Consider the following 27,043-nt stretch of genomic DNA (forward strand, 5'->3'; position numbering starts at 1 on the left):
TGTGTGTAGTCAAACACAAAACACAACCCCCCCCCCCCCCCTTTTTTTTTTTTTTTCCAAGTTTCATGTAATCAGGACTCTACCAGTCGGACCTGATTAACGTGTCAGTGTTTATTTGCTCCTCTTCATCTGGCGGACTGTTTGTTTGACCAGTCCTTTGTTTTGTGCTTGCGTGTTTTCCTCTCAAAAACCTCCTGTTTGGTGCCGTTTGTTTACTGCACTTATGTGTAAGGCACGAGAGGAGGATCCAGATGTGGCCACACTTGGTCTTGTCTTTTCACACGCCATGATTTTGTCCAGCAAGATAACTACAAGGGCCGGAGTGTTGATGATGTTTAGAGTTGAGCTGGTCTCTTGTAAATATATTTTAAATATTTAAAGCAAAACTTGTTTATTTTATGTTGGTTTTTTATACAAGATTTTAGCAATTCTTGTCTAATAAATACAGATGTATTTTGCTTTAAACCACTGTTGAGATCAATGATCATCACCACCCCGTAGTCACTGTAAACATGCTCCCTCTGCTGGTAGGAATCTGGAAATGTCTGTTGTGCCATTGGGATTCACTTTTAACAATTTTTCCCCCCACAGGATTATTTGGCACACATTATTGACCTGGGCTCCCTCCCCATCAGGCCCGAGCAAGTATGTGCTCTGTTTGGAAACATAGAAGACATCTATGAGTTTAACAGGTGACTCATCCCAGCACACGGAGAACAAATACATCTTCTAAAAACGTTATTTAAGTGAGATTCTAGCTGAAGAGAGTCAGAATTGAGAGAAATAAACACGTGAGAAGAATTAGTGTTGCATTTCACTGCATTTGATCTGAGAAATGTTGTTCATCAAACTAATGAGAGACACGAGGAAGATCGAGCTGTTTCATTAGAATCGCTGCTTTTTTCTGAATGACTGGCGGCGTTAAGTGAATGATTCACTGTCTTGAACAGAATGACTCTGCTGGCTTTACATTTCATCATCTTATGTCTGCGCTCTCTCCCAAAAACCACATTAACATTCTTGTCCCTTCTCATCTAGAGAAGCCCCTCTAATGCCAAAGCTTTCGAACAGCCTTAAAGCAAAACAAAGTCTTAGATAAATATGTGGAATTTTGTTTTCAGGTTCAAAACCCAAGTGTTATTTGCAAAAATATATATATTTTTTCATGTTTTGGCTGATAAACCAACCAAAAAACGAAAGTATCTGCCAGTGAACAGGTGCCTCATGTTTGTCTTATGCTGCAACAGTTTGCTGGAGGTTGTGCAAAAAATCTTTTTACTTTACACCATGCACAGTGCATTATCTAGAGCACATGTTGTTCTTTCGTTCACTCAGTTCTGCTTCTTTTTCCTTCTTACTTCTGCTTTAACTTTAAAAATATGAACTCAAACGTCAAACCGGCAACATTTGTTAAAACTAAGATTTTTTTCATCTCTTTAAATTTGTATTTCATTGCAGCACTTGACTTTATGTACAAAAGAGGCATAAGTACGACCAAATAATACTTTTATCTATGTTAAATCTCAGTTTGTGCTCCCTGTACATACAGTTTCTGTTGGTTTCTGTTGAGCCAGTTATGAAATGCTGTTCATTTCTATTGTTTGACTTTAACAAATAGTTTCTCAAACTTTAATGACGCATATTCATTATGGGATTGTGGGTAAGAAGATTTATTCAACAGTTTTATTTAACAGTTCTATTCAAACACAAAGAATATCTTTTTAAAGCAGATGGCGCCCTCTACTGGTAGTCTTAACACATTTTATTTATTTTTATTATTTAAATGCGCAACTGTTTGCATTTTTAACTCAATCTTTGTTTGTTTTTTCTGTGTTTCAGTGAACTGCTGCAGTCTTTGGACATGTGTGAGAGCGACCCTGTTGCTGTCGCTCAATGCTTTGTAAACAAGGTCAGTTCAAGCACATTCCACATTTTTATTTACAGCCATATTTGCTTTTTCAAAGAACTTGCAATATTAAAGCCGGGTGTGCCTTTTACTAGAGTGAATACTTTGAAATCTACACCCAGTACTGCAACAACTACCCCAAGTAAGTCACTCTAAATCAATAATTTCAGAACTGTTTTGCTTAAATCTGTAAATGAACGCCGTTGTTTTCCTTCTGCAGCTCAGTCGCAGCACTGACCGACTGCATGAGGTGTAAAATTTTAGCCAAGTTCTTCAGGGATCGACAGGCGGTTCTGAAGCGTTCTCTTCCCCTGGGCTCCTACCTCCTAAAGCCAGTTCAGAGGATCCTGAAGTATCATCTACTCCTTCAGGTATTGTCTGCAGGAATTATACAAAATGTATCCTCTGCGCTAGGCCTGCACAATAAATCGCAAATTTATCGTTGTCGCGATATCAAGCTGTGCAATATGCATATTGTGAAAATTGTGATAAATGGTTACCTTAAACTTGCTAAAACAATCTTAGGTATTTAATGAATCAAATGAATCCCTTTATGCATTTGACCAATCACACGATTTCCTTTACATCATTGACCAATCGGTTGGACTCCTTTCATGTTAGACGCTCGCCTCCTATGTAGACGAGCGTCATTTGGTGTGTAATTTAAGTTATGTTGACTCCCATTTAAATTAAACTGTGAAATGGAAACGATGTTTTTAGTTGTTTTGCTATTAGTTTATATTTCGCAAGTTATATTGTCATAGCAATATTGATCACTAATATTGAAAATTGCAGGTTTTCCTCATATCACGCAGTCCTACTCTGCACGATACAAACATTACACTTTTTACAGAAATGAAACAAGCAGCTTTATTCTATCTATTCCAGGATAAAATGTCACTTTAACCCACTTTCATTTCCTTTTGCACTCCCCACATACAGCAAACGTATTCAACCCTCCACAAAGCTTTGTGTTCTCCATTGTGCATTGTGTAAACACTTGACTAAAGGTCACAGAATGAAAGATTTTTGCAGGGCAAATAAAAAAATGAAAATTCCTGTAAAGGTGTGACTTTCTGGGAAGTGTAAATTTGTCAATTTTTTTTTTTTTAAGGAAATTGCAAAGCACTTTGACCCAGATGAGGAAGGCTACGAGGTCGTCCAGGAGGCTATAAGCACCATGACAGGGGTGGCGTGGTACATTAATGATATGAAGAGGAAACATGAGCATGCTGTCAGAGTGCAGGTATTGCCATTATGTGTTCATTCTGTCCACAGAGATCTAACAAAGGAGTAAACATGAGCACATACATGTGTGCTTTAGATGATTTACAACCTTTTGCTTCATTTGGATGATTAATATTATTGTACCTACTGGCTTATTTATCTTGCAGCAGGTGCAAAATCTCTTCTAACAGAAAAGGGACTTCATTCTTCCATTTTCAACAAATAAAGACTAATTTCTGAACATTTTTTCATGGTAATATTATTAAAAATGTCGTCTTGTCTCCCAGCTAATCTTACATATATGTCAGGCTTTAAGCAGCACCTCAACACAAACAGAAAACACTGAAACACAACATCAATTCAGGAAAAACATCAGTTTTTGGAACATTTTGGTACAATGGACCACAAAATTCTTCTTGACGACCTGAAAAAGTAGGTGAGATTATCAGGTACAATCTATAATTGGGTCCGATTAGCGTGAAGGCTGAGGTCAAGTTTCTCCCCATCGGTGATCATATTTCTGAGAGTCACTTTATCATGCCAGAGCTTCAGGGTTCGATTCTTGGACCTCAGCTACTCTTGCTCAGAGCACGCGTGCTAATAATGTTTCATACCACAGTCATGCAGACAACACCCATCATAAAAGACTCAGAACTGAGTATCGTTGTTTATATTAAGGCTAAAACCAAATTCTTTTTTACAGTTTTAATGTTTAATGGAATAGTGGGACTCTGAGATCTGGAGATTCATCTCCAGCAGGCTGGAACAATGAAACATCCTTCTTTATGCTACTTCTAAATACATTGTTTAAAAAGTTGCAGCTTACTCTAGTTTTGACCAGAACCGATGCCAAGTTCTTAAACCGGATACCAGTTCAATATAGACTTTAAAGTATTGTTACTAGTTTATAGAGCACCTAATGGTGTAGGACCCAAATACTTTTCTGGTCTATTGGTGGCATGCATGTCCCGAGATGTGCAGAAAGCTGTCAGCTGGATGAACCTTTAGAGTCAGAACCAAACAGTGAAGCTGCTTTCAGCAACCGTGCTCCATTCTCATTGCTCTGCATTCTTCACCTTCCATGCTGGGACACATTTGCTGACCTTGTGTGCACTTTTATGTTCATCCATAGGAGATTCAGTCCCTTTTGATCAACTGGAAGGGTCCTGACCTGACCACCTACGGTGAGCTGGTACTGGAGGGTACCTTTCATGTGCTTAGAGCAAAGAACACCCGTACACTCTTCCTCTTTGAGAAAATGCTCCTCATCACCAAAAAAAGGGGAGAACACTACGTTTACAAGACCCATATTCTGGTAGGATTTTTTTTCATTAGTTTAAGACATTGAACAGTTTAAGAAAACGCACAAAAGGGAAGGATGGCACATAATGAGAAAAGACATATATATATATATATATAAATTCTATCACTATGCTGTGTCATCATCACTGCTTTAATTCTGGTTGCAGTGCTCCACTCTAATGTTACTTGACAACGCCAAGGATCCCCTGCTTTTCAGTGTAATCCACTTCAAACGTCCCAAGCAACCACACACAGTGCAGGTTGGTATTCATGTTCTGCAACACACAGTATATTGCTTTTCATGTCACATCATCCTCCAAAACCAGGGGATTAACTGTTCATTTTTCAGCTTTTATGTTCTTTACACTGGAGTTTAAAAGAGTAAGGCAAAATAATACTGTTTTCACAGCAGTCGGTTACAAATCACAACACCGCAGCTTTTTGGGGGCTTGAGTGTTTTAAAGGATATGTTTAAAAAGTCTGCTGAGTTTTGGCATCAGGATGGACCAGGTTTAGGCCTTTGCACACCTATATTTAGCTTACTGGAGTAGTATTGTCCTAGAAGAACTTTTTATTCAAGTAAAACTAAAGCTGAGCCCTTGGGTGGGCAAAAATCAGTCTGTGGAGCATGATAAAGCAAGTTGTTTTTTTTAGGAATCGACCCTATGAAAGGACATTGCCAAAGCAGCTCAAAGAAGCCTAAACTGTTTTAAACAGAACTCTCTACATTTTTTCCGTTTTGGCATTTTGATTGTCAAATATTTGAGAGTACCACTAAAAGTGCAAATCTGTCAGGCTGCTTTTGTATAACTTTTGAAGGAATGGCCTCATCTTTGATGGCATAAAAGGTCTTATGTGGCTAAAAAAGTGCAGATTTTTGTGAATGTTTGCAAAAGGATCCTTTCTTGCATATCGATGACCTTCATGCTCCAACTGTTTTCATTGTAGAGGGAGAGGAGTCAGATACCTTCTTGACTTTTGTTTGAAAATGAAGCATCAAGGGAATCTAAAACCTAAATCTGACTGTAAGCTTTGGTTGCGATGAGACTGCTACAAATAAATCCCAAAACTTTGACCATAAACTATTACAGAACTACTTATTTGTTCAGCACCAGTACATGTACAGTAACCACGGTGACTGTTTTAAGACACTGGTTTTGTCTGAATGTCCTCTATACTCCCTAACTACTACAAAACTATGTATACTATCAAGTCTAGTGCTCTGGATTTTAAAAGCAATTCAAACACTACATTTAGTTTACATTTAGCCACTGAATCCCACATGTTCAAACGTAATAAATTTGAACATTTTGCGAAGACGAATTATGAATCTGATAATGAAATCTTGGATAATTCATAAAAAATAATTTAAAAACCTTTTTTTTCTAGTGAAAAATTGTTCAAACACAATACATTGTGGTATAGATTTGCCAATTAAGTGAGCTCCGAAGCATACTGTTTATTGAAAAGACCGCTAGGAAGTTTCAAAAGAACTTGACTTTGGAAATGTGGATTCAGGAAGTGCTAAAAAAAAGGGTGAACACTACATAGTGCACCAAGTAGAGAAAGAAAACAGTCACAACCACTATCTAAACAAAAATGTAACTTTAGTTCTAACAGATTTTCCACGCTTTTTTGCAGTAGATGAAACACATTACAACTTATTTTGTTTTTTTTCTATTTTTCCCATTTTCTTTTTTCATTTTCATATTCGGAAACCTAGATTGAACCCACTTTTCCTCTGGAAGAAGTATCAAAGTCCATTGAGTGATTCATACTTAGGGAGAAAACATATTCTAACCACACATCGAAAACTAGAGAAGTGAAGCGTCAATTCTGCTCAATGTCAAAGTTATACGCATAAAGTTGACGAAAGTCTTACATCACAGGAATTGAGTCACAAATGTGTGAAATCTGATGCTGGGATTAAAGCAAAAGGATGTCCATTTAAATCCTAACATACTAATGTATGGTTCATTTTTTTTTCTAAGTTTGGATTATTTTAGAGCTTGGTTTGTAAGGAATATAAAAGTTGTCATCAACAGCAAATGTAAGAGGGTATTATATGACAAATGTTATTATGTAACTCATATATTTATAACTATATTCATGAGTTTAGGAGGTTTAGGACACAGTAGCAGCTTCATAAGAATCTTTAGCTGTAAATACTTGTGTTTTTATGTTTTGTTTTTAGGCGAAAACTGTTGAAGAGAAGCGCCTTTGGAGCCATCATATCAAGCGGCTCATCCTTGAGAATCACAACGCCATCGTGCCACCAAAGGTAAATGTCATGCTTCCCAGCAAGAGACACTTCTCCTTACTTTGCCTCTGAAGAAAGAAATTCAATTAGGTCATCTTCTTTTCTATTTTTCTTCTTTGAAGGTTAAAGATGTAACGGTGGACAATTGGATCTGTAAGTGCTCCAAATAAAGCCTCCTTGGGTTTGGTTCAGACCAGTTTAACTGTTGCCACAGCAACAAAAGATGCTGCTTGAGAAACAGAATGGTTGTTAATTTTCAATGAAAAAGTAGGAATTTTTGTTAAATTTGCCAAGAGGACTTAGTTCATACCCCATTCATCTGGGTGGAGAAAATAGTTTTTGGTAATTGCAGCTCTTGGTATAATGACATATCCTTCCGCTGATCAGATCCGGCGAAGCACCAGAGCGGTCCTGAGAGGCTGATGAAAGCTGAGAGCTGCCAGGCTGCAGACTTCCATCTAGCAGGACGAAATGAGAGGAGGAGATCCGGTAAAAGATCTCTCTTCATCTGACAGTACTTCATGCATGAAAAAAAAAACACTCGCCCTCTTCTGCTTGAGACCCATTTAAAAATGTCTGAAGAAAAATTTGACTCACCATGAAGTGAACTTTTTTTTCCCTCTCTAGAGCCTGCAAAGCGGACCAACAGGAACTCAAAAGGTTGGTGTGTTTTGATGTTTTTGTTTCATAATATTACATTTAGGAAGACAAAAGAGGCCAAATTCATTACCAGTCCTTCAGTGGGATCCACAATCTGGCAGCTCCAATCCACCAATGTTGTTTTTCTGATGGATAAGTGCTATCTCCATTGAACTTCTGCTTTGTTCTCCTTCAAAGACACCTGGAAAACAGATCAATAGGCACACACACACACACACACACACTCCACCTCACCCATAATGAAGTTGATTATATGCCACTCGGGTCGAAGCTTTTGTCATACACGTGCTCTTTTCAGCTGTCAAATTAAGCCCACCCCTCAGATCTTTGCATTTTCTCTGTTATTGATTAACCATTAGGAGAGTTAACCTGCTGCATTCTGTGTCCAGATCAGTTTTCAGAGCAATGTAATAAAGACGAAATGTTTATCCCAGCCATCTAATTTGGATGAGGGAGTAGATCTTCACATCCTGGTTAATTGCATCATGTCCAGTTTGAGCCTTTGTGAACAAAATGGCTCTTATCTGTTATACAGAACCACAGGGCCTCCCTTGAGTCAGAGCCAGACCTGACAGCCGCCAGACTCTGAGCATGTCTGTTTAGGGAAACTTGTGTCCTGACTCACTGAATAACATGCCTTTTTTATGTTTTGCATTAATTGTGACATCCGCTTCAATTTTTTTTTCTTTTTCCTCTAGATGCATCTGTTATGAAGGTAAGTGAGTAGAAAATCCAATTTTGTCAGATAAAAAGTTGTACTAATGCACTCTATTACTGTTTCTGGCCTATAATGAGATTCGGCACTCTAGACCTAATGAATTAACATAGCCCCGGCTTTTTAGAATCCATTTTGAATTTCCCTGGTCTACAAAAAATAAATCTCTCGCATCACATGGTGTCACACAGACTAAACTGCTTTTAGACGTTTCCTTTCATTCACAGCCTTGCAGTCACAACATGTGTAGCCATGCAGTAACGAACACGTCTGTGATTTCATGCTACAGCATGCAGAAAGTGAAGGTGCACTGGTGAGAGACAGGTCCACCATCATGTCAGCCACTAGTGACAGTACGCTGACCTCCAGTCTTGGCAAGTCCCAGGATGTGAAGGCTTGTACGGAGCGTCTGACCACCAGCATCGACCCTGTGGAGCAGCCAAGTTCTCCGGACGTTGAGCCCAAACTTTGCCCTTTACCCTGTGAGGGGAGTCTGGAGCAGGACTGTTACAAAGAGGATGTGCTAATGGGAGACGACCAGGTAGCCGACTTTGCCAGCTCAGTGCTAGCAGCCATCTCCTGCTGGCAATATAAAGCCAGGGCTTTGCTTTCCACTCACTTCACAACGGTGAGGGTTTCTGCCACCCACGGGTTTCCAATTTCCTGCTCCATTCCACCGCTCCACTAATACCACCACACCACTCTTTCTCCCACTCCAGCTCACATCCTCCTATCATCCTTTTCTTTACAAACTGACCCAGCCACACTCATTTGTACTGTTTATTGATGCATGAATCGGCCTGTTAACAGTGTATGTTTTAACTATAAAGGGGGAAACTGAAAACTTTCATGCCTTCGCTTGCTTGGTTTAACTTCCAGATAAACACATAATTTCTTAGTATGTAGATGCCATCTGTAATGCAGTGTTTGGTTTAATAATTGCTGTGATTGATGATGGCGCTTATGCTGTCGGGTCTAAGCCTGCATTTGCATGAGAAGCAGCGGCTTAATACGCATTGTCAAATTTCCTTTGACTTCAAAAGACGATGTTGGCATTTATTAAAAATTATTGTAGTGGTGGCTTAGCTCTTTGATAATCATATTTCTTATATTTCGCTTTCATAATCTTGGAGTATTTGATGTGATTATATTGTTATGATAACTGTTTTTTAATTGTGAATGATTTTAAATGTAGATGTTTAATATCTAAACTCTAATCAAATTGTCACCTGCATGTGTGGCTTATAGGATGAGCAGACTGGAGACGCTGCTGAGCTGAAACCCACAGCTGTGCAGGCGGAAAGCTCCCCACAAGAGGAGAACAATCAGCACGAGCCTGTGAAAGACGCTCTCGGCGCACAGGTGCCTAAAGCCTCGACCTACGTTAATACACACATCCTTTCAACACACGCCTCTGAGGCTGCATGGGGCATGAATTTTCTGCGTTAGACATATGCCTCTATCTTCATAATAGTTGCCAAGCCTATTTTGTAGCTGTTGTATAAAACTCTTTCAGGGATTTTGCTATTGTGTCCTTTGTTTGAATGAGAGCAAGGTGAGCATATTTCATTAGATCCGGGGAAAAAAAAGGATTGCTCCCCTCTGCCGCCAACACATCAGTTCTGTGCGGCCTGCATATTCAGCCTGTAATAATTGGAATACCACACATAGGGTCGTCGTGTTCACTCTCGCTGAAATAGAAGAAAATTTAAAAACAGCGTTTGATTTGGAGGCCGGCTACCGACAGCTTCTCCACCAGAATGTGGGCTGTTATTTGTCCGACCTTTCACCTCGCTGCTTCAAGTTGCACTTTTTTTCCAGGCACTCCAAAAGAGCCAGCAGCACCTGGGCTAAAATTTAGATTAATGGCAGGCTGGAGTGAAATAACTGAGACGAACATGGGAAGAGTCACAAGCTGCAAATGAAGTCACTGTGGTTTTCAGGTTTTTCCACATTTAGATGTCACAGATGGGAAGAAAAGAGTCCCAGCAATAAAACATAAGTGGATCTAATAAGATAAAACAAATGCCGCATAAATTATGGATTCATTTGATTAAATAAATAGGACCATTAAGTTAATGGCAAACAGAAAGCCTTTCTTATTAGAATGTGTCTTTTCTCATTACCCCCCCCCCCCACACACACACACACACTTTGCCAACACTTTTATCATGTTTCAGGTCAATTCGCAGGAGCGTCACTTCCTAAACAGTGTGGAGAAAAGCAACCAGGTGGAGGTGGATTGCTCTCAGTTCGCTGAGAGTCCAGAACGTGAGGCTGACATCCCAGAACATTTTAATTCCTCGATGGAAACTGGAGAGGAGGATGAAAGAAGCTGTTCCTCTGGGCTACATGTTGAAGAGATCAGTGCACGAACAAATGGGGAGCCCTCAGAGGAGGAAGAGGAGTTGCTCACCTGTTCTTCAACATCGGTAAAAAATAAAACATTTCAAAGCCCAAACAGGTGTGAGGACTTGGACAAACAAATCCAAAAAATAGCCGACACCTCACTGAAGCCCGCCTCAGAAGCTAACCAACTACTCCCTGGGCTCGTTTCTGAGCCAAGCCAAGGAGAACACAGATCCACTCTCTCCAAACAAGACCGCCTCCTCATCCACAAGATCAGGAACTACTACGAGCAGGCCGAACACCAAGACGCCAATTTCAGCCTCAAGCGAAGGGAAAGTCTGTCATATATCCCAGTTGGTCTGGTCAGCAAGATGAGTCGACAGCTCAACGACGTTCCTCAGGAGATGGCCGTCTCTGCCCAAAAAAAAAGCCCTTCTAGGAACAGACCCACTTCTTGGTCTGTGTTCAACCTTCCTGCTTTAGAAAAGAGTCAAAACACTGAAACTTGTCAGAAAACTGAACGTTTGAGTCTAGCTGAAGCCACAGTCAGACCTCACGCAGAGGAAGACTTCAGACCTTCATCTGAGATGCTTAAAATTTGGGAAGCGATGGAAGCTAAAGAGGAGAACCAGGAAGTCCAGCAGGATGCAGCTGAAAAGGTCAATTATGGTAGAGTAACTCTTATGCAAGAAAACACTACAGAACCACCAAATGCCAAAAACAGCAAGCAGCCATCTCTTAATTTGAAAGAGTCTGAAATGAGCGCTGCATCAAGTCTGTCCTCCATGTCTTCATCTACCAGCAGTTCCACCGCGGCAGAGAGGCGTCATGATCTGAGCCGGTCCAGGACCTTTGCACTTCAGACGAATAACAATTTCCACCCCAGCCATCTTCCTAAGTATGTTGGCTTCCAGGCCAGTGTGGACGACGACCAAATCCTGCAAGACACGGTAAAGATGAAGAATAAGGTGTTTCGGCTGGCTCGTCAGTACAGCCAGCGCATTAAGAACAACACACCTGTGGTCTGTCAGAAAAACCTTCAACCGTCAAGCCAAGAAGGTCTCAGGAATATGCAGACTGTCAATGAGGAGAAAGTAAAGGAAAGGGGTAAAAACCCTTTATATTGCTTTTCTGCACTACATTTTTATTAAGTGCACTGCCACAAAATTTAATGAATTGTCTCTTTTTTTTTCCTCGATATATCCAGGTAAATTGGGTTTTAGATTGCAGTTGAATACTTCCAGTCAAGCAGTCATCCATGAAGTCTCATCTTCATCTCCAGTCCAGACACCCACAGCCACCTCACAGGATACAACTTGTTCCCAAAGTCCACAGCTGGAGATGTTTCTGTGGCCACATGTGCAGGAGCTGCGCTCAAAGTACTTTGAACCGTCTCAGTTCTCCAGAGTAACTTGTACCTGCAGAAATGGGAAGCAGGTGGGTTGTGGGACGGAGGGGTGCAACGGTTCGTCTCAGAAGTACAACAGCCTTTCAGATCTTCACAAACCTCTGTCAGACTGCAACCATAGTAAAACCATTCACAGCGACGAGTGCCCCGTGTTAGAGGGCTCACCTCAGCACCAGACAGACCACCCGCTGTGCAGGTGGAGCTCCGTGGACCATGTGATTGGTTCCCTACCTTTAAATGAAGTACAGAACTTTCAGAAACTCCACGATGAGGACGGCCATCTTCAGGAAGGCCTTAACGGTGACATGGTCACGAGTTCAGGGAAGGCCTCAGAGAGTACCTTTGTTAAAGCTTTACTGGAGAAGTTCCAGAGTCTGAGCACCGGCTGATGATCATGTTTAGTTTTTAGCATCATAAACTCCAATATGAAACCTTCCTGCATTGGTCTGATATTATTTTATTTAACAGATAATTTTCTCCCCTTTAATAAATTCAAATTGATCTCGATGCACATTTTGGTATAGGGGACGATGTTGAGTAAAGAAAGGTTATCATTTTGGTTATAATGAGAAAATATTGTTTCCTTTAAAAAGGTGAATTGTTTTTTACACTGGGGGGTTGTCAGCACGATAAAACTTTGATGTAAAAACATGCACAAAGTCCTCTTATCAAATGAAGATATTCCATTAATGCAGCATAACATCCTTCATTTTTAGATCTCTTCAGTTCTCACCAATATAGTGTAATGAGCTCTGTTAGTTTGTAGATTTGTTTTTGTTCATAAACCAAAGACGCATGTCTTCATGACAGCAATAAACTGCATTGTAAAACTGTATACATCACTTTAAGTTTATTTTTTTCAAAGTTGTATATTTTGGCACTATTTATGAAATTGTTTGGTGTTTTGAGAAAGGTCAAAGTCCTGATATTGGGTTGAGAAGGATCATTTTTACAAATCTTTTGTTTTTGTTTCAGAATATCGATTCATACTGTATATGCAGTTTCTCATATTTTCAATAAAATGGAAATGGTTAGATTTTATTTTAAACCATAAAAGATTTTTGTGAATAGCGTTGAGAACCAGGTATGTGTTCCAATCTTTCAGGATGATGTCTTTTATTGAGAAAATTACGATTTATTTAAAAATATCTTCAAAGTACATGAAGGCAGCTGAGATTCTGTTTGAGAGATTTTCGTCTATTTCTTGGAAAAGGTTTAATGGTAAATGAAATATGTTTTAATTTTAATGATGCACAACAAGGAGCAAAAGCAGTCCTGTTTTTGGGTCCTGAGGTCATTTTTGCTGAAAAGGTTATCAGGATTCCAGACTTTATTCAGCTTTTCTTTTTAGTGTGTATAAAAGATGCATAAAAATAATCATTCTGTAATATTCTGTTGAAGGTCTGCGACCTTAGTTCATTGCCAATAAAGTTTCGTTGTGGGAGATATAACTTTTTGGCCCTTCAAAATAAAATATTTAATTGGCTAAACATTTTTCCAAATGTAAACTGTGTAGAACATTGAAACTTTTATTTAGAAGTTACACTTAATTTCAGAAAGGAAAAAAAGAATACATTACTTTTACTTTTTAGCATTTTTTTATACTACAATTTCCATAATTGTCAAAAGACTTAATTGGAATATAAAGTAAAAATTAAAATCAGAAATTGACATTACAAATGTCAGGATTACTAGAGGCTCTTCCCAGGTTAGCCCACAGATCTCGTTCCACTGGTGGCACAGTTGTCAGGTTGGCGCTCATTTGTGTCCGTCTGTTATATTTGACATGACATGCTTCTACGCCTCAGGTGATGGACTGGAAACCTGCTCTTTGACAAGTTTCCTAATGTCAGCCTTCAAGACCGGAAGTTGTCAGTGTTGTTCTTCAAAATAAAAGCTAACACTTTATGTTGACTGCACTGTCACGTGAATAGCAAGGATTTATATGTATTTTGAAAATCTCACCGGAACCTTATTTTGTCGTTGTTTGCTAACTTGATCATCTTCAGCGTGGAGTTAAAGATGCGCACTTGAATCAGGAGACACCAGCAGCGACATTTTCTCCCCTAAACTGTTATTTTTTTTCCTGGAATAGTCGCCTTTTTTTGTGAGTGTCACACCAAGAATGGGCTGCGCAATATCGGGTCTCGCAGCAAAAACCGATTTGGCAGAAAGGAGCAGAGAGGACGCCGCCGTGGAGCATCCCAACGAGGAGCAGATCCAGATGATCAAGGACTCCTGGAAAGTTATTCGAGACGACATTGCCAAAGTTGGAATTATTATGTTCGTCAGGTAAAAACTGAAACACCTTTTATGCTTTTTGATTGTCCTAAACTAAATAAAAAAAACAGTTTATAAGACATTTAAGAGCTAAAAAATCCAAATGATTAGTTTTATAAAAAGAAGTACAGTTGTGTTTTCATGATGCCAGTTGTGTTAAAATAAAAAAAGAGAACACTTCTCTGTCAAATCCAACAATCAAACTCCCGTTGACCTTCTGACCTCGAGCATAAGCCTCCAGAGAGTCTGATAGATGCCCCCTGAGGAGGACAACAAGCTTGACCCCTGCTCCCCAAAAACACCCCTCTGAAGACCTGCAGCTTTTTATGGAGCGCTGGGAGTAGAACGGCCTCCTGGCCCTTTCATCACTTCAGATTAGATCTCCACATCATTACATGATAATCCAGAGCTTCTGCTCTGCCGTGACACTGCAGAATTAACAGCATTAGCTGCCAAGAGAACTCATTTCTATGAATTATGATAATAACCAGCATCCGGTAAAGCAAATTGAGCTCTTGGTAGCAGGCAGGGAGATGAAACGATCCAACGCTGACTACTGGAGGAGTCCAGTTTGTGTCGACCTGAACAGTGGGAGGAATTGACCTTAGCGTGACAGACTGCAAATAGTTGAGGATCAGAGCCAGACCAGGGCCCCAAAAGCTGCCAAAACCTGCTTGTCTTCACTCCACTGTAACTTTTCACAGCACAAATAGGACCTTTTTTTCCTGAATTTAACATTTTGCCCTGGCGGCATTCCTCTCAGATACCATCAAAACGAGACAAGGGACGGATAAAACAGTGGAATAAAAGGTGGCCTGTATGATGCCAATTAAAATTCCACTTGGGCTTTTCAGGGTGTGACATTTTTTTTGTGCTTGTTTCATGTCCACAAGAGGAGCGAAACAACAAAAACGAAGACAATAAATGAAAAGTGATGATTTCCTGTTTTTGTTTGGTTTGTTTTTGTTCCACACATAAAGCTAGCGAGCAAAACCAGCAGAAATGATTATTTATTACACATCTATCCCTTTTTTTTGTCATCTGATATGGCTTTAAGTTTTGTGCATTTATTGTCATGTGTCTTTTCTTCCTTTGTGCTGCACACACAACATGAAGCATGCCACCTATAATCATCCGTATCCAGTCCATGTTAGCCATCTCTACAAATCTTATTACTGCGACCCTCTCTGCCCTGCAAAGACCACAGAGCTGCACGCTTGGCCTTTCCGAGGGCTCATTATAGGGGCCTCCGTGTCTCTGGTACATCTCCTCTGTCTGGTCTTAAACAGGGGAAGAAGTCTCAGAAATCTGAGCACTTTTGTTTTTTGACTCTAGTGTTCCCTCCATTAGTGCCAAAGGCCCTGAAAAACGCCATATTTGACTTGCCACAGCCGTAGTTATGAAAGCATAATTAATCCCAAACAGTTTAGCTGCACAGATGTTCAGTTTGTGTAGGATTTGCTGTTGACCTAATAAACTAAACAACAGAGTCTGTCTGACTCTGGTAATGTTTTACTACAGGATCTGATCAGAAATGTAGACTCAGTCCTTTATTGCAACCCACATTTCAACAATTTAATTGAACGATTTTGGGCTTATTTCACATGTTGCTTCATTTTGAACATTTTAAATGCCAAAAGCATTGATTTCAGGATGAGCATCACTATTTCTATGGTTTGACAGATCTTTAAAAGGTAATAAAAACGTGTTTTTTAGTTGTGGAAGTCTATTGTTTAACTGGAACGACCACGTGGAGAGAAATGCCTGCAGGGGTTGCCAGGCAGAGGGAACTCTGACTCTGACTGCAGCTGAGAGAAAGGTTGAACCGCCACCATGATGGAAACAGCTGTGTTAGTTCATACGGCCAAATAAGGAGGAAAACAGGAGTTTGCACGTTTACCTTCCACATCCCCTCACCCTGGATTGTATTTTCGCACCCAAACTCCTGCCATTATGCCATCATAGTTGGGCAAACTCCTGGGTTGGTTTGTTTTTGGGGAGGAAATAAATGTGACACGCTGCTCCTTAAGTGGCTCTGAGAGGCTCACGGATGGCTGCTGCTCCTGCTGCTGTTGTCGTCTTGGTAACAGGTTGTTTGAGACCCATCCCGAATGCAAGGACGTTTTCTTCCTGTTTCGAGATGTGGAGGACCTGGAGAGACTGAGGACCAACCGGGAGCTGAGGGCGCACGGCCTGCGGTCAGTGACAAACGGCACATCTTCACACATCAATATTCTTGCGTGATGAAGGTCGGTGGCGTCTCGAGGTCAGATGGCGAATTTCCATTTGGATTAAGATAGCAACTGGTGGCTTCTGAAGTCAGTAAATCTTACGAGACATACTCGAAACATGTATTTGTTCCCATTACTGCAGCAGTATGTCGTCACCCGCATCAAAAGCTTCATTTGCACACACACACACACACACACACACACACACACACACACCACCGTCCCTGTAAGGCTCCACTCCCTGGAGGCCTCTTCTGCATCGATTGCTCAGCTGATTCAAAGATTAACTGCAGAGCAGAAACTGCTGGGTTTAGGGGATCAAGTCAGTGCAAAGTTTATAAAAAAACATTATAAGAAAAAAATGTTTAGCTGAAAAATGGCAAATTTCAATAAAGTTTTTTTCTTTTTTGAGATCCAAAACCATTAATAGAATTTAGAAGAAACAATGCTTTGAAAAAGAAACCAATGAATTTGGGGGAAAAAGATATATAAAAATGTCATCATCAGAATGAGTTGGGCAAAAAAAATGTTGGAAGTTGAGGTTAAAAAAAAGAAAATAAAATAGGTTTTCTGCAGCTTAATTTTTAAACTGACTAATTTATGTTTGCAAAATGAGTTCTTAAATAGTTACAGTCATATTTTTGCAATTCAGTTGTCAGTTTTTTATTTGTATTTTATTAAAAATGTAAAACCAAAAAAAGTTTTGGATGCCTTCTCTTTATTATCAGGAAAATGTATCAAAAATTTTTTTTAATTTTTGTTTTAATTGATAATTTTATAGTTGTATGCCTTTTAATAATGAACAACTTTTAAATAGGTAATGGGAAAATAGTAAATATAAGTAAGTAAATATTATTTTGGAAAGCCGAAGTTAATGCAGAAGACTTAAAGCTGTTTTTCTTTACCCACTGATTAATGTTCAGTAACGCGTCTCTTTTGCTGTAAAGATGTTATTTTTAGCATGTTTTCTAAAAAACAGAAAATTTCAAATAAATCTCCTCAAATCTTGAAGTTCTTATCGTAAAATTCTGTTGTTTTATTTGCATTAACTTGTTTCATTTTTGCTTCTTTTACAGTCTTTTTTTAGACATCTGCTTTTTTCATTTTTTATTTTTTCATATGAACTTTGTGAACAAACATAAGCGATTGTGTTCATATCCCTTTAATAACCCAGCCAAGACAAACCAAATCAATAAAAAACAGTTTTTTTTTCCTATTTCTTATTGCCTTGGGTGAGTGATACATACAATCAATGTTTTTAAAAATGTGCTCAAGCATTTGGCTGCAGTTAAAAGGTTAAAGCAGTTTTGGTCTTAAAGGCTCATCTGCCTCCGTTTTCAGTCAGGTTTGACCTTTCTGATCGCCAAAACACAAATAATCACGAGTTTACAAAATATTTTTGAGTATAAAGTTATAATAATTAGTCAGTAAAGGGAATTCTAATAGTCTTCGTAATGCTGAGCTTCAAGCTTACATCTTGTTGCATTTAAGCAAAAGTTTTAGCAGCATATTTAAACAAAAGTTAAAACATTTAAAAAGTGTTGTTTAACACAGGGGGTTGCTGGTATAACAAAAACTTTAAAATACCTTTAAATCTAACCACATGTTGATTTTTGTCATTTTTATAGTTCCAGAAAATAAAAACAACTCATTTTATTCTAATTTTTCCTCTGAAAACAAACTTTAGGGTTGAAAACTGAATCTATTTTACCAGAAGTGCGGATCTTCTGATGCCTTCAGGGACAAGCACAAACTCAACTCAAGCACTTAAAGCAGCCAAACAAGCAAAGATCCTTTAAAAACAGAGGTTATTATGGAATTACAAGCCACACCCTGACAACATTTATTACATAGTCTTCTCTATGAAGGGTTTCTTTTAGTCCGGCTTTCTTATGTCGTAACTCTTCTGATGTGTTCAGAAATGGGGATTTCTCCATCCTGATGCTGACCATGTGTTCCAATCTTTCAGGGTGATGTCTTTCATTGAGAAAAGCGTGGCCCGGCTGGATCAGCCAGAGAGACTGGAGGCTCTGGCTGTGGAGCTGGGCAAAAGCCATTATCATTACAACGCGCCGCCTAAGTATTATAATGTAAGAAGCTCATCTTCTGGCTGTCTAGACGAGTTTCTCTCATCCGCACACCAAATTAACATCAGCTTTGCTCCGATAATTATCCTTATAGATGCATATAATTGTGTTTTGCTTCCCAGTATGTGGGAGCAGAGTTCATCTGTGCTGTGCAGCCCATCCTGAAGGAGCAGTGGACGACGGAGCTGGAGAAGGCCTGGCAGGTAAACACCACCTGTTTCTATCAAATCACTCATTATTCAGCTTATTCCTTCAGAGGTACTCTATATCACAATTTCCTAAACTTGTCCTTTTATCTAAAAACAATGAATTTTAGTTATGCACCTGAAATAAATTGGGTTTTACTGACAATCGATCACCCAAAGAATCAATGTTTAACCCTTGTGGTATCTTAGATGACCCCACCCTTACTTTGACGTGTTCTCCCTACCATGACAAAGGTGGATAAAGGTGGAAAGATTTCATGTAATTCATGGACACCAGTGAAGATCACAAATCATTGAAGAAAAAAGGTTCAGAGCACTGTCTAGTGGGTCTAGATGACCCAACTCCCAACGTTAAAGTGCCTAGGATAGCACAAGGGTTAATTCTCACAGTTTCTCAAAACAAACATTTTTTTTAATCCTGTTCGAACACCATGCTATTCTGATGTTACTTTCTTAATTTACCGTGAATCTTTTCAAATTTTGAATCAGAAGTGAAGTCCATGCGTTTTTGCTTTTATAAAAATATCCCTTACCCAACAAACAGAAGGATGGGATCAATGTTTAGCAGTTTGACCTGCTGCAGACATCGTAACCCTTGTGCTATCCTAGGCACTTTAGCATTGGGATTTGGGTCATCTAGACCCACTAGACAGTGCTCTGAACCTTTTTTCTTCAATGATTTGTGATCTTCACTGGTGTCCATGGATTACATGAAATCTTTCCACCTTTATCCACCTTTGTCATGGTAGGGAGAACACGTCAATGGAAGGGTGGGGTCATAGGATAGAGAGGGCTAAGGAAGGCACCGCAAAATTCTTTTAGAATCCTCTTTTCTTTTTTTTAGCATTTTCTCCACATAGATATCTGTGCTTCAAATTGTCGGTTAATATTTCCTGGATGAGAGCCCCCACACCTCTGCGTTACAACCAAGTCCCACGTGTGCAGCCGTCACTGTCAGCGGTGATGTGCGGCTCGCTGTTGCATCAAACTTGTGCATGTCTGTGTCAAAACAGAAGGCAGTGAAAGGAGCTGGATAACTGGGAAAACGTCATCTCTGATTCAAATGCAGTAGAGCAGAGCTCAGTTGTAATCAAATCTTTTATTCGGCTGCTTTTCTGAGATTTTCATGGAACAACATGCCAGTTCAGGTGTTCTAGTTGGAAAAATAGCTTTTTTCCTCCATCCTCTGAATTGAAATAGAGGTTTTATTTTATAAACCTCTGCAGATTAGTGCACTTCAAAAGAAAAACTCTCCTTTTGGACATACATTTCTGCAATATTTTAGAGTTTCAATCTTTAAGACTTTCTCCATCAGTAATTCCTTCTGAGCTGATAATGACAGGATTCCTTGATCTCAAATGGTAAAAAAATAAAACAGAAAAAAAGTTCAGGAGTCCAACGATTGTTCCTTCAACCCCACTGAGGAATGAAGTGGAGAAAACGTAAAGGACTACAAGTTCAAGAAAGGGAGACTAAGACAAATCAATCCAAGTTTAAACAAAAACCTAAAATGCAACAATGCAAAGGCCTGCTGGGACACGTGTGCATCAATTAAATCCAAGGGTGGTGGAACAAAAACACGGATGTTGTAAATGGCGTATACTTATATAGCGCCTTTCTTCCTACAAGAACAAAGCACTTTACAGTCACAGACCCATTCACCCAGTCACACACACATTCACTCACACACTGGTGGCGGATGTTGTGTGTTCAGTTTAATCAGAAAACCAATCTACTTTAGCCCTCCCATGCAGTTCGGTTTCAAAACTAGAATAACACCCTTTGTCTGATAAAAAGTAAACTTGGACAGAAATTGTTGATTTCCATACAAAATACCATTCACAGTTGTTTTGTTGCAAAACCCTTTTGATGTGTAATGTCCAAAGGGACACGTGATTCTGTTTTCTGATCCAGACACTGTTCCAGTTTGTGACCGCCTTGATGAAGCAAGGATACCAGGAGGAAAGCGCCCGACAGCGGCAGCTCGCCACGTCCCCAAAGGACAGACTGGACAAGAGGAACACGGCGCTATGAGAGGACGGCTCTTTGAAACCCAAGACTGTTTCTAACCCAACAAAACATGTATATGTAAATATGTGATGTCTTGTTTTTTTAAGGCCGTTTTGTTTTTCCATTTTTGGACAAAAATAGCTGCTTTTTTGATTTTAACAGAGCACTTTATTTCAGAAATTAAATTTGGTTACAGCCCTCTTCTACGAAGGGACTCTGGAGGAATAGTACGAACACCGTCTGTGCTTAGACCTGCTTTGTAACTATGATCATCAAAAATAGAAGTACAGTTTTAGCCCATGTACACATCTCTGTAGTCCTCATTCATAACACGTTTATAGTACTTCTAAATATTTCACCAAAAGAAATACTAAGTAGACCATAAATGGGTGGTTCTGTTGCTTTAAACAGCAAAAAGCTTCGCCTGAAAATGGAAATAAAACAGGGGAAAATATAGTTGTGTTGGAAAATATTACTTTCAACCACCAACTGATCTGATTTAGCTCTGGGTTTTGAGAGCATCCACATGGAGTACAAGACAAAAAGAAAAAATTGAAGACATCCTCCTGAATCGTGAAAAAAAAAAAGCTCCGCTGGCAGCAGAAACATTGGCTCTCTTCATTTTGCAGACAAAAACAAAAAAGGTCCTTGTGTCTCGTTCCTTACGACTGATGGCACCAGACAGCCGAGGATGAGGCGTCACCATGCAGGACAATAGTATAATATCTACAGTCACCGGGTGGATGTAGAGTGAATGTGATGGGGAGAGTGCCGGGTGCAGAGGCAGACGGCGCCCTCTCCCATCCCCTCAGACTGGACAGTACAGTTCTTGAATGAGTCCCGTGATCATTGAGTGGCTTTAGTCTTCTTGCTTTTGCTCTTCTTATCTTTTTTCTTCAGACCATCCATGTGAGCTCTAAGGAGGTTAGAGTATGCCTGGATAAAGGAAGTTTCCATATTAGTTAATTGTTTTAGTGAGTCAAAAATAAAAGCAAATAAAAAAACTGCACCTACCATCTGAAACTTGATTACTTCTTTGGTACTGACCTGAAAGAAAATAAGGCAGTAAGAACGTCAGAAGAAAATTCCACGACTGATAATGTCAAACAGCACAATAAACTCACCACTGTGCTGATTTTCTTCTTGCCATCCGACGCTCTGAGGAGACATTTATTATCTGCTGGTTCAAAGGACTCCAAGTGGCCCTTTCTGGGCACAGGTTTGGTTCTACCATCATCTGGAAAGAGACAGTTTTGGCATCAAAAGGGGGAAGAAAAGTGGAAATCTTTGAAGAGAAATTTCAAGCGGCTGTGTGCTTACACTTCTTTAGCGTGATGACAACACTGCCCGATGTTCTGCACTTCTGGAAGAGCCGAGTGAGCTCTGTGAGAAACTAGAAGATCAGGATTTTGTGAGTAGGAGTCATGGTCCACATAAATACACCTATTTTTTATTTATTTTTTTAGAAGGGTGCACTTTTTATCAAGACTGAGCAACCTTATATGATAATCTGTAGCAAAACAAACAACATGGAACATTTAACTGCTTATAAAACAGGATTTATATACAGTAGACCAGCTGTTATGGCTGTGTATCCCACATTACACAAATGTGCCACCTATAAGAACGCATGGTAACATCAGCGTAACTGAAACCCATCAGAAAAGTGTTCTGTATATTCCACATTGTTTTATTTTTAAGGACAAATTGGTTCTTATTGGTTAAGATGAATATTCATTTATAAGAGCAACAACTACACAAAACCTAAAGCCACAAATCCACTTTTTTAAGTTGATCACTGTTGTGTCCTAATTTGAGGGGGGAAAAAACTTAATATTTCGTAAAGTCGGAGTCAGTTTAAGCTGCAGACGTGAACAATGCATTTACCGTCATCATAAAATTTTAAAATTTTAAATACATTTTTTAAACTGTGTCCAGATGTAAGCCAACTCTCTCACCAGAGCTAACAGTTTGCCTCTAAACCAATATAGTGACAAAATATGTTAACAAGCACAATTGTAGGGCGGGAGATGTTGATAAAATCGCTCGGTAGTTACTATAAATGTCTAAATTATCGTGGTTAGGTTAATTTCGCACGCACACAAATGGACTACAAAAAAACCAGTCGTTAGCGCTAACCCACAATGAGCTAGTTAGCGAGACAAGCTGGTCCAACTTTAATGCTTAAACCCCTTTAATGAGCCCACGTCAGGGTAAGTTGGTTTTAGAGCGGATTAAGTACCAAAAGGTCAATTGCCCGTTTATTTCATGCTTTTCCTTACCGAGTCGTTTTCAAGCAGCACCATGATTTAGGCTTCAAGAGGCGAGCTGTAATGAAGCACACGTACTTTAACCCAAAGCCCCGCCCTGTGCCCCCACTAACGGCGTCTGCTGCAGCGTTACACTGCCACCTGCTGGCTGGGAGGGAAACGACAACCCTCCTGTTCTTGTAAAAGAAGAAAAAAGACGAACTTCCGACTATTATTCAAGAATTTCAAGTGAAACCAGATTACTTAAATAAAAGTACTGGTTTTATTTTATTACTTAAAAATATTTTAAAGGTTTAATCCTTTATAGGTCATTGAAAAATCCAGTCAATTCAGGGATGCCTTAATCTGTGCATCCATACAAAAAAAATTAATAATAAAAATCAGGTTTATGTTGCAAAAAAGGTAACATTGTGGATGGATAAGCATTAATTGCTTATTTACTTTAATTGATGTGTCAAAATGTCATATTCAACTAATTAAGAAGGAAGTTATTTAAGAAACATTTCATCTTTTTTAAAATCAAATCGAATAACTCAGCAAGTTTGTTTGGTTCCATTTTTAAATCTTGATACAGACACATATTTATTATTATTATTTTTCTTATATGCATTATATTTTTAAACCACTGTACAGCTATTCAATTAAAGGTGTCACATACATTTTTAACAAAATCCAGTACATTTTTATATACATTGTGTATAAGTGAAGTCTTTTTTTACAATATATTTAAAAAATTATGTCAAAGCAGTCAGATATTAACGAAAAATACATAATTAGAAGAAAAAATTGATCTATGATGTTGTAACCATGTTTCCTGCCATCTCAAAGACAAAACAGTTCTAAGTCAAAATTCCTCGGAGCTTCAGTCATCTGGATAGAGCACAGTCAGGATGGTGTCCAAGATCAGCCAAGTTCACCGCAAATTCCGAGTTCCAGTCTCTGTTAAAAATCTCCTTCAGCTGACCACGCAGTGTGCCAGAACTCTGTGCATGCTGGGAAACCACCAGACTCACTCCAGCTGTGGTCAGAAAGTAGTCTCCTGCCCAATTGGAGGTCCCTGGGTTATAAAGCCAAATTTATCTTTTCAGGCTTACAAAACACACAAATAAATAGCTTTCCTCCTCATGGTTACTCACCAACATAAGCTGTTTTATCTGTCACCATGTATTTGTTATGGTTGACTCTAGAAAAAGGGATGCCGGAATGATTTCCTACTGGGATGATGAACACTTTCTAAAAATCAGAATGATGTGTTAGGAAAAAAAATCATTTTTTGAGGATGTGAAGGTCATTCTACATTTTCACTTACAATCTGGACATTGATGTGATACTCGGAGGAACGTATGGAAGCCAGAGACTCGAGAAAGGGCAGCATGGCTGGATTAGAGTCTCGCCCACAGCTGATCAGCAGTCTGACCTTCACTCTCCTCTCAAATGCTGCTGTTCTGATGGCATCGTCGATGAACGGCCAGTACCTGTGACGATACCACAGTCTGATGGGTAAACAGAGAATTTAGTCACGGCAGCTTGTTTTTGGTAGGTTCAGCTAACTTCTGAGGCTTCAAATAGCAAACGGTGGGGGAGTACTCCATGACAGCTACGTCAATAAAGTGCTGAGCTTCAGAGATGGTGCCAAGAATGGCCTCCAGGTCCTGAGTTCTGGATGAAGGGCAGAACGTGGGTGGGGAAGCCTGAGGAAAAGCACAAAAAGGCCCTTGCTTCCACTAAAATTCAATATCACAAGACCCCAAACATTTTTGAATGTTTGAAATGTGGCTAAATAGAAAAATAGGAAGTGAAATCTGGGGAACTCACAGCAATGTAAACTGCGCCGGAGTTGTTCTCCTGTCTGACCAGCAGAGGGTGATGTTTGTTGATGTTGGTGTCAAACTTTGAAGGCCACTGCTGTGGCAGGGAGCTGTTGGGCTGACCCATCACCCAGTAGGACTGGAAGATTTTATGGAGGTCTCTCGCCAGACTAGAGCAGTTGTGGACCACAACTCCAAGTTCCTTCACCTGCACACAAGTAAACAAATACTGGAGACATGGAAAAGGAAACAAAACTCTGCCCCAGTGAAATAGTTTCTGGAGAGTGGCAGGAGTTCATTAGAAATTCGCCTCTGAGTTGTGGGCGGGACTGTTCCAACAGAAATGGCGAGCAGTTTTAAGTCAGAAAACAAAGATGTACATGGATCTAGTCTCCATAAGTGTATGCATCAGAATGGAGCAGAGCTGGGAGCTTGTGGCTCACCCAGCCGATTTTCTACATCACAAACACAGGCTTTTTCAACCTGCATTTTTTCGTCTGTTCCTCATTCACAACGACTTGAATAAAGAAATAGTCAGAAATGCAATTTTATGCTTAATTTTCATTACATATGTCTTCCATCATGAGAAAAGTGCCACAAGAACATGTCAAAAACACCATTTTCATTATTATTTAAGGTCAAACCTGTGTCAGAGCCCTCCAGTCCATGTTGGCACTTCCAATGAAAAGATGTTTTCCATCGACGATCCAGAACTTGCTGTGGAGAACACCTTTAGCCAGGCGCCCAAAGTTCACCCTTCTCACCTGAACACCTAAAAAAAAATCCACTTTTAAAAATTGCAATATGGGTTAAAAACAAAACGAAAGCTCAAACCTTTTTCTTTTAAAATCTTTAAGTCAGTGGTGTTTGTTTTGACGGTGGGAACACTGGTCACCACTCGGACGGAAACATTCCTCGACGGTAGCTCCCCCAGCTCTTTGAGGATGTCCCTCCCCTACAAGGAAGAAAATGACTCCCAGTGTTATTTGTTTACTTTAAGCAACATTTTCTTAAATGATGCAGCTATTTTCTACTTGCAGTGGGAACTCACAGACAGGTCAGATGATGAGTTGACATTGATATCTTCTCCAGTCAATGTCCAGTAGAAAGAGGTCACCTCCACCCGCTCTGTGGCGATGGATAGAAGATCCTTCCAAACTTGCTCCAACGGTCTTCCAAACGTGACATTTCCAGTATAATTTGTATAATTTAAATCTTCCGGAATGCTCTCTACAACCTCAAATCTAGGAAGAAAAAACAAAAACACGGATTACTTTGAAAAAGTTTAAATATGAAAATCTTTTATTTTTACTGTTACAATCCAATTTCCAAGATGTAACTAACATCTGATAATTCGACATAGTTAATGTTTCATTATGAGGGAAACTATTCAATGTTGTTTTAGACAGCACACAGCTTAGCCTGACTTCCTCTTTCTTTGCTGTGACTGTTTTTCAATTATTTAAAAACATGATCTTAAATAGTCAAAATAGTGTTACTTTAAGAAGTTTTAAGTCAATCGTTTGTCAAAGAAAAGCAGTTTTTTTGTTCTTAAAGTCCAATTTAAAAAAAAAAAGGAAATTTAGTGGGACTCATTTCAGAAAAGAGACTAAAGAGAACTTCAGTCAGCCCTGAATAGGAAACAGACGATAACAGTATTAGAGTTCACAGTGTGGACCTGCACTGGTCGTTGGAGGAATTGTTCCATGCAGGCTCCTGTGGAAAAGTCTCTTTGTTTTTGGGGGGTGGCGGTCTCTCCAGCACTGCGATTGCCAGAATAATGCCCAGAACAGTGAGGCAGCCCAACACAACTGCCAGAACCGCACAACTGGTCTTCCTCTTAAAGCAGCACAAGCAAAAGAAAAGTTTGAACCAAAACCACAGAAAAGGAAGGTTGGTTGGATCGGTAAAAGCTAACTTACCCCTTTGTTTGAAATATAATTGTCATGGAGACTTCTGTACATCGAGGTCATCTTCCTCCTCCACGCTCGGCTCTCTTGTCAGAGATTAAAATTAGTTTTGGGAGTTTATGGTCGGCTCCATACCCACAGCAGCTCTTAACACTTAAAAAAGTTAAGCTTTTAGAGAAATGAAAGAAGAAGTGATTTGAGGAGAACAGATGCAGCTGGAACAGTTTCCTTTCTCCTCTCAGCTTTAAAATGAGGCTCCACTGCTTATCTTTGTTTGTACTGTATTACAGCACAGTTCCTCTTTTCACTTTCATTTCAGATCGAATGACATGGTTTGGTTTTAGGAGTTTAAGGCGTAGCCACAGCATTAAAAAAAAAACCACACACACACACACACACACACACACACACACA

The 27,043-nt window shown here is 39.5% G+C and overlaps 4 protein-coding genes across 12 annotated transcripts in view; 2 read left to right on the forward strand and 2 right to left on the reverse strand.

The window, feature by feature from the left end:
- The window catches only part of LOC101174713 (pleckstrin homology domain-containing family G member 3), a 37,925-nt gene extending 24,647 nt beyond the window's left edge, over positions 1 to 13,278 (forward strand). For 5 of the 8 annotated variants that reach the window (XM_011490462.4, XM_078940653.1, XM_011490463.4 and 2 more), the window contains 16 exons: positions 592 to 692; positions 1,840 to 1,909; positions 2,002 to 2,048; positions 2,127 to 2,277; positions 3,021 to 3,152; positions 4,266 to 4,448; positions 4,603 to 4,695; positions 6,630 to 6,716; positions 6,818 to 6,848; positions 7,083 to 7,184; positions 7,323 to 7,355; positions 8,054 to 8,070; positions 8,360 to 8,698; positions 9,319 to 9,432; positions 10,251 to 11,526; positions 11,627 to 13,278. In XM_011490462.4, coding sequence (XP_011488764.1) covers positions 592 to 692; positions 1,840 to 1,909; positions 2,002 to 2,048; positions 2,127 to 2,277; positions 3,021 to 3,152; positions 4,266 to 4,448; positions 4,603 to 4,695; positions 6,630 to 6,716; positions 6,818 to 6,848; positions 7,083 to 7,184; positions 7,323 to 7,355; positions 8,054 to 8,070; positions 8,360 to 8,698; positions 9,319 to 9,432; positions 10,251 to 11,526; positions 11,627 to 12,216 — 3,366 coding nt within the window. In that variant the 3' untranslated portion in view covers positions 12,217 to 13,278. The remainder of the gene's footprint in view (positions 1 to 591; positions 693 to 1,839; positions 1,910 to 2,001; positions 2,049 to 2,126; positions 2,278 to 3,020; positions 3,153 to 4,265; positions 4,449 to 4,602; positions 4,696 to 6,629; positions 6,717 to 6,817; positions 6,849 to 7,082; positions 7,185 to 7,322; positions 7,356 to 8,053; positions 8,071 to 8,359; positions 8,699 to 9,318; positions 9,433 to 10,250; positions 11,527 to 11,626) is intronic. The other 3 variants (XR_013653143.1, XR_013653144.1, XM_020713570.3) reach the window with 3 other exon arrangements.
- Positions 13,279 to 13,801: 523 nt separating this feature from the next.
- On the forward strand, positions 13,802 to 21,655 carry xgb (x globin). Of its 2 annotated transcripts, XM_004082358.5 has the most exons (5): positions 13,802 to 14,119; positions 16,198 to 16,305; positions 18,308 to 18,428; positions 18,548 to 18,628; positions 20,546 to 21,655. In XM_004082358.5, exons 1-5 carry the CDS (start codon positions 13,953 to 13,955, stop codon positions 20,663 to 20,665), a joined length of 597 nt encoding a protein of 198 aa, XP_004082406.1. In that variant the 5' UTR covers positions 13,802 to 13,952; the 3' UTR covers positions 20,666 to 21,655. The 2 variants fall into 2 exon arrangements, with proteins under 2 accessions (XP_004082406.1, XP_078796782.1); XM_078940656.1 differs by lacking the exon at positions 16,198 to 16,305.
- On the reverse strand, positions 20,787 to 23,071 carry srp14 (signal recognition particle 14). Its single transcript, XM_004082357.5, has 5 exons — positions 22,924 to 23,071; positions 21,962 to 22,034; positions 21,766 to 21,878; positions 21,656 to 21,688; positions 20,787 to 21,577 (listed from the first exon to the last, which is right to left on the reverse strand). Exons 1-5 carry the CDS (start codon positions 22,945 to 22,947, stop codon positions 21,488 to 21,490), a joined length of 333 nt encoding a protein of 110 aa, XP_004082405.1. The 5' UTR covers positions 22,948 to 23,071; the 3' UTR covers positions 20,787 to 21,487.
- A 381-nt stretch (positions 23,072 to 23,452) lies between these two features.
- pld4 (phospholipase D family member 4) lies at positions 23,453 to 27,042 on the reverse strand. Its single transcript, XM_004082608.5, has 10 exons — positions 26,642 to 27,042; positions 26,398 to 26,558; positions 25,771 to 25,963; positions 25,554 to 25,674; positions 25,364 to 25,491; positions 24,727 to 24,927; positions 24,463 to 24,602; positions 24,221 to 24,386; positions 24,048 to 24,144; positions 23,453 to 23,968 (listed from the first exon to the last, which is right to left on the reverse strand). Exons 1-10 carry the CDS (start codon positions 26,690 to 26,692, stop codon positions 23,778 to 23,780), a joined length of 1,449 nt encoding a protein of 482 aa, XP_004082656.1. The 5' UTR covers positions 26,693 to 27,042; the 3' UTR covers positions 23,453 to 23,777.
- Between the last annotated feature and the right edge of the window lies 1 nt (position 27,043).

The sequence above is a fragment of the Oryzias latipes genome, chromosome 22 (genome assembly GCF_053564925.1).
Source record: "Oryzias latipes strain Hd-rR chromosome 22, Olatipes_Hd-rR_3.1".
Taxonomy (NCBI): domain Eukaryota; kingdom Metazoa; phylum Chordata; class Actinopteri; order Beloniformes; family Adrianichthyidae; genus Oryzias; species Oryzias latipes.